The sequence below is a fragment of the Poecilia reticulata genome, linkage group LG16 (genome assembly GCF_000633615.1).
Source record: "Poecilia reticulata strain Guanapo linkage group LG16, Guppy_female_1.0+MT, whole genome shotgun sequence".
NCBI lineage: Eukaryota > Metazoa > Chordata > Actinopteri > Cyprinodontiformes > Poeciliidae > Poecilia > Poecilia reticulata.
The window spans coordinates 30,949,229-30,959,979 of record NC_024346.1 but is presented as its reverse complement, the minus strand read 5'-3'; the positions used below and the strand labels follow the sequence as shown (position 1 = coordinate 30,959,979).

General features: G+C 43.7%; 1 protein-coding gene across 1 annotated transcript in view; it reads left to right on the top strand.

Annotated features, from left to right (window-relative positions):
- The window catches only part of LOC103478788 (aldehyde dehydrogenase 2 family member), a 26,314-nt gene that overhangs the window by 8,106 nt on the left and 7,457 nt on the right, over window positions 1-10,751 (top strand). The window contains exons 7-8 of the mRNA XM_008432842.2: window positions 852-954; window positions 1,133-1,317. Of these exons, the coding sequence (XP_008431064.1) occupies window positions 852-954; window positions 1,133-1,317 (288 nt within the window). The remainder of the gene's footprint in view (window positions 1-851; window positions 955-1,132; window positions 1,318-10,751) is intronic.

Sequence of the window (10,751 nt, the reverse complement as noted above, 5' to 3'; positions counted from 1 at the left end):
GAAGCTACAAACACTGAATAGAAGAAGAGCTGCCATCGATACAGTTGCAGCTAAACATGGTTTATTGTTACACAATACAGTTTTACCAAGTTGTTTAAAGTCTAAACTGGTATTGTTAATATTTCCGCTAATTTAGAACAAGCACATGCTAGCAGCCATGCTAGCAGCAGGCACAATGGAGAAATGTTTTCAAACTCATATGATTGCAGCTTCTAAGTTGAGGAGTATCAATTTGGCAGTACAGGAGGTAAATAGAGCCGCTGCACGTAAACTCTGCGTGAACAAAACCGGATTTGGAGACGGAGAACTGCGTCCTTAATATATCCCGCAGTTATTAGGACGCAGCTCTCTGCTGCCCTCTGCTGGGTCCTTATGGAAAACCGAGAGGTTCATTTTTCAGAGGGATACAAAGTGAGGGTATCATGATTTTAGCTACCAGTAGCAGSAGAACGGAGCTGCACCAAGAAGCTAACAGAAGCTACAAACACTGAATAGAAGAAGAGCTGCCATCGATACAGTTGCAGCTAAACATGGTTTAATGTTACACAATACAGTTTTACCAAGTTGCTCAAAGTCTAAACTGGTATTGTTGTGCATCTAAGGTGTAAAGTTTACCATCGACCAAACGCCCCCCAAAGGCATCCCAGCGCCCCCCTTTTGTAAAAATGTCCGCCAGCGCCCCCTGCCATCCTCTGAACGCCCCCTGGGGGGCGGTACCACCCACATTGAGAACCTCTAGTGTGGAGTAAAGGAGAAGGGTTTAATGGGTTCACATGTTGCAGATAAAAAATTTTTTTCATTTAATGAATTTTTGTATAATCTTGTTTCATCTCCAAATTGATTTTTCTCAGGTGGGTCATCTGATCCAAAAGGCAGCAGGCAGCAGTAACCTGAAGAAAGTCACATTAGAACTGGGAGGAAAGAGTCCAAATATCATTCTATCTGATGCCAACTGTATGTATTCTTTTTACTCTGTGTTGTATTTAAGTTGTGACTGCACAATTATCTTTCCAAACCATTCTGTGCTAAATTCAAACATATTCACTGTTTTGTTTTTTGCGTAATATTTTTTCTGACAGCCTGTTATGATCACATTAAAGTTGCTGGTTATTCTTTTTAAATAATTTTTTAGTGGAAAATGCTGTGGAGCAGTCCCACATTGGACTGTTTTTCAATCAAGGCCAGTGCTGCTGTGCTGGCTCTCGAGTTTTCGTCCAATCAGATGTCTACGATGAGTTTGTGGAGCGCAGTGTGGCACGTGCTGAAAGAAGAGTGGTGGGAGACCCGTTTGACTTCAAGACTGAACAGGGCCCTCAGGTAACACAAACTCTCACAAATTATTCAGTTTATTTATATTGCCACATTTCACAACAAATGTCGTCTCTAGGCACTTTAGAAAGTCATTTCAGTTCAGTCACACATCAGCTGAGTAACACTAAGTAACTGAGCTTAATGTTAGTCAGTTCATTAACTTCAGTTTATATATAAATTAGTTTAAACAGTTTGTGTCTAAGGAAACACAGCAGATCATCAAGTCATTGACTTGCAGAATATCAATGCTGCTAAATTTTATTTGATTTAATGGTTTTAGCATAAATAAGTTGAAAGATTTTAAATTGTTTAAAATTAAAATTTAAGATTTTAAGGAGCTCGCAAATTTATTTTGTAAAAGTTCAAAGAACAATCTTCATATTTATATTTTTTTGTTACCATAGCTAAAATCTGATGCTGTGAGTTTAATTTTTGAGTTTGGGCTCTGTTTGTTCACAAATATATTTCAGTAAACCACAATTATCACTGATTGCTTTTTAGGTTGGCCAATTAAACTACTTCCCCTCTCCTAAATTTCACTAAATTCATGTTGAAATGCTGTTAGAGGTGCTGATGCTCATAGCAGCAAGAAGGACCCCCAAGTCAAATTCTGCTCAAGGCCTCATGCAGCTGTGGACCGGCCCTGTATGATGAGTTGAATCCACTACAGAGATGCGCAACAAACGGGAGATCTTCTATTTTTTGTCTATCGAGTTTTTAGTAATCGCCACAGAAACTGTTTTGGTTGTTTGTGGGACGAGTTTTTCAGATCTCCGAGCGCATTACCCAGGCTGACTTAAGTTGACAAAGCATTTGATATGGTTTGCTGCATCGTGTAACCAGGAAAAATAAATAAATAAATAAAACCAGAGTTACGCAAGCGCGAAAGCTCCTCCACGGGCTGAACTGTTCATGATGAGGTTGATGTAAATATCCATACAGGTCAGCATGTGTCCAGTTAAAGTGAAAGGAGGCGCGCGCCAAGGTAAACTTCAGACAGCGCGAGACGGCAACGCACAAAGGCATCAGCGATTTGATTGGTCTGCGCTCCCGGCTTTGTGGTCATTTACTAAACCCATCTTTCATTAAAATAATATGAAGGACATTCTCCGGAGTCTGGACGCAAAGACAGTTGAGCGTGCAGAAGTTGAGACAAAACGGCAGCGAGGAAAGACCTTAAATTTGATTAGTCATCAAACTGCAATAAACTGGAGCTGACAGTCAGAGTTGACGCATACCTGCCGTTCCACGCAGACTTACAAGCGCACTCGCAGGAGGAGGAGAGCGCAGTGGCGTTCACCCTGCTACGATCACGTTAAAGGTGCGTTCACACCAAACGCGTTATGTGCATCAAAAATGCGTCCAATGCTTCAAGTTCGACAAATGTGCACTTTGAATGCAGACACTTGACACTTTCCCTAACCCTAACCCTACACCTAGCGCCAAACGCTTCAAATCACGCCACGGCGGTCCCTCGACGGGCCCTCGATGCATCTCCACTAGACTTGGAAATAGGTTGCCACCCGTCCCTTAAAGTATGGAATCATCCTGTATTTGGCTGTTAAATGTAGCGTCTCGTATTGAACCAATACGGGACGTGATTTGTTCCTTTTTTCTATAAATGTCAAACACGCCCATCACACACATATCAACACTAATTATAACAATAATGACCAAAATAAAACACAGGAAATATTAAGGTCAGCTAAACTGTCGTGGCGGGTTTATGGGCGGGATATAAAAAGGACCCCAAAGAAAGGTACAACCCAACGCTGTTGTAGTTGCCAAGGACGGACACTACGCAGCCACGGTGAGCTGCTATCAACCCGCGTCTTTTTAAAATGTCCTCAGCCCGATACGCCACCGTCCTTAGAAGCAAAACCTCTCGTTAAGATACAGACGTGAGAGGGAAGACGCAAATCCCAGGGTGAATAATGTCAGTGAGGATAAACAGGCATTTAAAAAACACAAAAAATGGGCTGATATGGTAGAGAATATTTTGATTTAAGTTTCTTATTGTGCTTTTAGTCGACTGTTATGAGTTGACTATTTGCTTATTTAATGTATAGTCATATCAGCCAAAATAATATAAATGGTGTCAGGTGCGCCGTATAAGGGGGGAAAGTGATGACAATTCTAAGGGCCCTTGACCCGAGGGGGACCCCCACAAAAGAAGTACTTCTTTTTTTTTTTTTTTACAGATATAGAAAAAATTTTGGGCCCTGATAATTACTGTTATTGTGTTTTTTTAAATTGTTTTTAACAGAAAAAATGTAATGTTACTCCTCCCAGACCAAAAAGCACACATCCATATTTGCACTGAACTCCCCCTATATACACTCCTGATCAAAATCCTAAGACCAGTTAAAAAACTGCAAGAATTTGCATTTTGCACTATTGGATCTTATGAAGGTTCTAAGTAGAGCTTCACAATGTTAAAAGAAGAAATCGGCGTAAGAGACAAGATCTTTTGAGCAGGGAATTAATTGAAAACTGCATTTAAACTCAAACATGATTTTTTAAGCTGATCAAAAGTTTAAGACCTTAGCTCGAAAAACCCAGAAAACCCCCCAAAACAGAAATCAAAGTATCAAAAAAAGGGCTCAGTAATGAGTAGCTCCACCATCTTGTTGATGACTTCAAACAATGGTCTAGGCTTGATGCCAGTGTTTCCAGGAGGCTAGTGGGAACGTTGCTCCAAGTGTTGAAGATGGCTTCACAAAAGGCGTCCACGGTCTGGAACTGATGTCCATTTTTGTAAACTTCCCTTGCCATCCATCCCTAAATGTTCTCAATTGGGTTTAGATCCGGGGAACATGCAGGATGGTCCAAAAGAGTGATGTTATTCTCTTGGAAGAACTCCTTTGTCAGGCGGGCATTGTGAACTGCAGCATTGTGAACTGCAGCATTGTGAACTGCAGCATTGTCCTGGTGAAAAACCCARTCATTACCACACAGACAARGGCCCTCAGTCATGAGGGATGGCCGCTGCAACATCTCCACATAGCCAGCTGCTGTTTGACGCCCCTGCACAATCTGAAGCTGTTCCATTGAAGGAAAATGCACCCCAAATCATGATGGCGCCACCACCACTGTGCCGTGTAGAAAACATCTCAGGTGGGATCTCCTTGTCATGCCAGTAACGTTGGAAGCCATCAGGACCATCAAGGTTAAAWTTTTTCTCATCAGAGAAGACAACTTTCTTCCACCTTTCAATGTCCCATGTTTGGCGCACCCTTGCAAAGTCCAAACGGGCAATTTTGTGGCGTTGAAGAAGACGTGGCCTTTGAAGACTTTTTATGTTTCTGAAGCCCTTCTCTCGTCTGATGGTTATTGGGCTGCAGTCAGCACCAGTAATGGCCTTCATTTGGGTAGAGGATCATCCCGTGTCTTGACAGACAGCCAATCGGATCCTGCGGCTCAGAGCTGGTGAATTTTTTTGGGTCTACCACTTGACTTTTTTGTTCCATAACCCACAGGATCATTTAAAAAATGCAAAATGACTGTCTTTCTGCGTCCAACCTCAGCAGCGATGGTACATTGTGAGAGGCTTTGCTTATGCAGCTCAGCAATCCTACCACGTTCAAAGTCAGTGAGCTTTTTGCTTCTGCCATCAGGAGGTCTTGACAGTGTAAAGACTTGACAAAAAATGACATGGAATCCAGATTTTTGCACAGCTTTTGACTTTTAAAGACTATGGTCTTAAACTTTTGATCAGCTGGAAAAAATCATGTTTGAGTGTAAATGTAATTTTTAGAAAATTCCCTGCTCAAAAGTTTTTGTCTCTTGCACTGATTTTTTCCTTTAACATTGTGAAGTTCTACTTAGAACCTTCTTAAGATCCAATAGTGCAAAATGCAAATTCTTGCAATTTTTTGACTGGTTTTAAGATTTTGATCAGGAGTGTATGAGTTAACTGGTTCGTTTCTGCTTGGCGTGCTTGACAGTGACGTTTTCAGCAGCAGTCAGTAGAAGACAAGAACGACTGTGGCAGTTACCTAGAAAAATAATAGTCAAGTTTTCAAAAAAATAGAGATAAGAAAGAAAATGACAAGAGTGTCTATTTGTAAGTTTTTTTCCAAGAGAGGTGAATAGACTGTGTGAGATTATCAACTGTTTAGCATAGTTAGCTTAGCTACAGACTACCCAACCCCGAATAAAGCGGATGAAGATGGAAGGATGGAAATACCAAGATATTCAGATATTTAACTTTTCCCTGTACCCTTTACCACACTTGACAACAGGTGAGTCAGTCAGCAGCAGCTCTAATCCCCAATACCAACGTAAACCCCTTACCCCGGTCCCAGTGAAAAAGGTGAGCAACACTGTTAGGGTATTTTCTAACCTGTAAAAATGAACCACACAAAGATCATGAGTTTTATTGCCTTCCTTTGCAACGAGAGAGATCGCTGGCCCTAACCCCAGCAAAAGGGAGGACACTTTAATGAGAGAAAGTTATGCTGCTGGACAGTGGAAAATACCATTCAACTCACCCCCCATCTGGCAATCAAAGCAAACAAAACTTTACTTGAGAAGAGGCAAAACTAGTTAAAGTGTGTACTGTTGAGAAAAATGAATATTTTTAGTGTTTAATACAGTTAATCTTACGACATGTGAAAAAGGTATATTTGGCATGGTTATTTTGAACAAAATTCTTAATTTAGAATAGGTTTGTGTTAATGATTTAATCTAAAACTATTGATGGGTAAGTTTTCAACTTACAGGATGGAAAGATAGAGATCCAAAGGGAGCTCTGAGTGAGGCCTATTGTGTTATGAGAAAAGGCTTGGAGGCCATAAAATTAGCATCTGCAGGAAGGCAGTATCACTTGGATGAGCATGGGAGAGAGAAGTTTGCTCTGTTCACGGAAGATCAAAAGTCTTCCAAACTAGCATCTGGGATGGTGTGAAGATTGGTGAAAAAACATCATCGGATTCTCTGTTTTTATGCCATAATTCACATCTAGTTCGTCGCTCCGTTTTATGTCCCGCTTCTCCTGTTTCAGAGTTTTGCGCAATGTGTGCGTCTTTTTTTTAACCCCTAAGGTGCAGGGCGGTCGGGAAGCGTAAAGGCAGACTGACATAAACCTTTTTAAACAACGGAAACAATTTCTGCATTCCGATTATTGAAATGTAAAAGTGCTGTGTTGTTCTATCACCCCCGTTTCATACCGAACCACTTACAGCTCCGTGTTAACGCTATACAATGAACGCTCTCTATCGTGGTATCACCCATGGAGGGATTTCTTTATTTAAATGGGTTCATTTTTCAGAGGGATACACAGTGAGGGTATCGTGATTTTAGCTACCAGTAGCAGCAGAACGGAGCTGCACCAAGAAGCTACAAACACTGAATAGAAGAAGAGCTGCCATCGATACAGTTGCAGCTAAACATGGTTTAATGTTACACAATACAGTTTTACCAAGTTGCTCAAAGTCTAAACTGGTATTGTGTTGAGAACCGCTAATTTAGAACAAGCACATGCTAGCAGCCATGCTAGCAGCAGGCACAATGGAGAAATGTTTTCAAACTCATATTGCAGCTTCTAAGTTGAGGAGTATCGATTTGGCAGTACAGGAGGTAAATAGAGCCGCTGCATGTAAACTCKGCGTGAACAAAACCGGRTTTGGAGACGGAGAACTGCGTCCTTAATATATCCCGCAGTTATTAGGACGCAGCTCTCTGCTGCCCTCTGCTGGGTCCTTATGGAAAACCGAGAGCGGCAGAGATACCAGCGGCCTGTAGCCCGGTGCGGCTGATATATGCAAGTTTCCGGGGGGGCGGGAGAAGGTGTTCAAAAAATTTGAAGGTACGGTTTAAAGTATGGTGCGCTCATAGTCCGGAAAATACGGTAATTGCTCTTAAAAGATTTTTGAAAATGGATTAATTATCTGCAAATAATGCCATCTTTGAGTGTCTTTGCTGCAGTAGTGACTAGTGGCGTAATCGTGTAATTTTATTACCACTAGATGGCAGTAGGTACAGAACATTTTACATTAAAACAAGAGAATTAGTGATGCATGAACGTTACTACAGTCATGCATCTCACACAAGTGTTGTGGCAATGTTTAGGTGTATTTTTGAAGTAGAAATGTTGAGTGCAATTTGAAATAAAAAATGTAAAATATGATAAAAATAAATGTTTGTGTTATTTGATTCCTACCGTGTTTCCCCGATAGTAAGACACCCCCGATTGTAAGACGTACTGGGGGTTTCAGGGGGGTCGGCTAATATGTCTTACTTTCGGGGAAAACGGGGGTATTGCCGCCTCCCTCTTATCTAGCTGCGCGCCGCCTCCTGCCCACGTCCGCACCGTCCCTCTCTCCATACGTCACCGCGCCGTCCCCTGCACTTGTCACTGCCCCCTCCTGCTTAAAATACGGTAATACAATACTGTTCAGGTTGTTAATAAATGTTAATTTTATGGTTAAAACAAAAAATTCGAAAATTTTTTTCCAATATAAGACATACCCCGAAAGTAAGACATAGTGGGGCTTTTGGGGATAAAAAGAAAGTAAGACACTGTATTACTTTCGGGGAAACACGGTATTCAAGACACTGATAAGAATGACTATATATGTCATATAGGCAGCTACAGAGTATCTTTGTTTCCATTTTGGTTGGTGGTGTGACTCGTGATTTTTTCAATTAAAACAATGTACCTTGCCTAAAAAAAGGTTGAAAAACACTGTTCTAGAGGCCACCGGCTCACTGTGTGTGGGGAATGTGTGCGAGAAAGCTGCTGTGAGATCAGCTGATCTGACAGAGCTGGAACCTGCAGGGATTTTGCTCTCAGCAATGTTTGTGTTTTATTTCAAAACATTTCACATTATCACACACATTCCTCCCAGCTAGTCATTTCCTAGCTTCTCTCCGTGGTCCCTTCGGATGGCCGGTCCCGGGTGGTTTGGGCTGACGTCCTCTGGGGAGTCACTGGGTCGCTGGCTGTCGCATCGGGAAGAACTGGCGAGATGTGGAGGAGAGTGGCGGAGCGGATCGGGAAGAGGCTGCAGCAACTGTGGAACATCTCTATTGTTGATGGTGGCCATGTCGGTCCCTCCAGCGGCCGGAGGTGCGGGTGGTAGGTTGCGGCCCTACCAAGAGGAGGACAGACTCTGAAACCTCCTGGGTGTTTTTAGACTGAAAATTGGCACCAAACAGCACATCAGGGGTGATGGGGCCATCCAACAGGTCCTTCTGAAGCTTCTCAGACATAGACGGCGAGAGGCGGAACCAGGTGGTCCTCTGGATCAGAGTAGCCCAAGTGAAGAGCAGACCGCTGAGGTGGCGCACAGATTGAGCAGGGCATCAGCTGCCTTGCAGAAAGCCGTTCAACTCCTTTGGCAGTGCAGCTGCCAGAGGAGAAGGAACAGAGGGAGAACTCCGCTCTGTGAACCACTCCACCCTGGTGATGGGCGCATATGTAGAGACAGGCGCCCTTAGCTTTGCGGGCTCAGCTGCTGCCTCAGCTATGTAGGCCATTACGGCGGGAAACTGATGCCAGATGGGGTCCGGGTGGCAACTCGGGGCAGAGTCAAACTGTCCTGCCAGATCATTCAAACGGCAGGGGAGGATGGGGAACGGGAAGCCCCTTAGCGCTGGCTACCTCCTCGATCAAGCTAGGTAGCTCGAGGAGGTGCAAGCCCACAGCTGGGAGCGGAGTGGAGTCAGAGTCAGAGCCCGGGCTTGACTGAGCATCCGCTCAGCTGCCTACCTTCCGCCGCGTTGCTTCCCAGCTGGGAAGTAACATCCAAAAAGCTGCTGCACCTGCTGTCGCCCTCATCCTCTCTGCCAGCAAAATCATCTGATTCCCGCTTGGCGTAGCTAGCATCCCACTTGGCGTAGCTAGCATGTCCTCACAAGCAGCAACCGAACCCGGTGGGCCCGTCGCCCCGCCAAGCACCAGCCTTGAAAAAGGCTAGCCTCCGCCTCCTCTCCTCCAGCAGGAGGAGAGCACAGGAGCGGCAAGAAGGCTGAGGCGTCAGAGCGAGGTCAGTGTGCTGGGGGCCCTTGCAGATCCGGTGTCCATCAAAATACATGATGTACCCCGTCTGACAAGACGGGCACAAATGGACGGTACTGCTGGAAGACATCTTCGCTCTTAAGACAGTGCTCGTACGCTGAAGAAAAAGAGGGAGCCGTTTGTCCTGTCTGACCGTTTATACAGACTGGGGTGGGGCCCACCCAGTAGGTGGACGTAGACTAAGCTTTTTTCAATGCTCTGCGTGAGGGATAAACCCACCAGCAATAGTCTTAAAGGGCGAAGCCTATCCACTTTATTCCTACGCCCCAAGATGCTTTGCGTAAATTATGGGCGCGACTTCCGCCACAAGCCAGAACTGCCATTTGTTTACATGTTACCCTAATGCTAACTGGCTTTTGTCAGAGCTTTTAGACTATAAAATATGTGGGAACACCAGCGATCAAAGCTTAAATGTGACAATATCGGTTTACTGCAACCTTCAGCTAATGCGGGGAGGATGTCGCGCTAGCATACGCAGCTACCCGCACTAGCATAGCTACTTCACTGACTCAGTTGCTTCAGATCAGATGTGGGTTATCTTGAACTTGCTGCAGCCACGAACTAAATGTGGTCTGATTATTAGAGTACAGCCACGAACAGCACAACAGTTACCCGAGCTCCACAAGGGCATCTTACAACACTTTCAAGTGGCCAGTTGCTCTCAATAATAGGTTAATGTGTGATTCGGTTCGGTTCTAGTCCAGTGGGGAGATTCAGCTGTTGCGCAAGATCTGGAGCGCAGCAGCAGCTGCGGTTTTTTCTCTGCTGATTTTCAGGGACACTCAGGGAGAACCTCAAGGTTCTGGTTCTTATGGATTAAATGAATCCAGATATTTTATTTTGTCTTATAAATAAAATGTCCAGGCCCAATCATAAAGATAAATACTCAGATTATGAACTTTATTATTTTTTCAATTCAAACGAAAAATAAAATTCACATCACATCAAGCTAATATTGTGTAGTTCTGGTGTTTTACACTGTCGGCACAACTCAGATCTATGACAGATCTCAGATCTTCTCTGCTTTCTCTTTATCACTGTCAGCTCTTCAGAGAAAAGAGCTGCTAGCAGCACGGAATGACCATAAATTAATGATCGTGTTCCTGTCGCTCCCTATGATTAAACTCATAATTACAATTCTCTGTACTGAGCAGCTCTCTGATAGCAGACGGTGTGTCCGTGAACAAGTTTGACTAAATATTGTATTATAACCGAAAGGAGAGATGTAACTTCTATCATGAATATAGATTCCCCCTAGTTCTCTAGGGGGAAAGATGTGGGATGGGGGAAGGAGGAGGGGAACCAGTCGATCTGTCCATAGTTGATGTTTTATCAGTTTGTATTGGAATAGTTTGTTCTTGATATGCGGAGGGCTCCATCCTAGTCAGACATCCTTGAGCCTGTTCTTCTGAAGCGA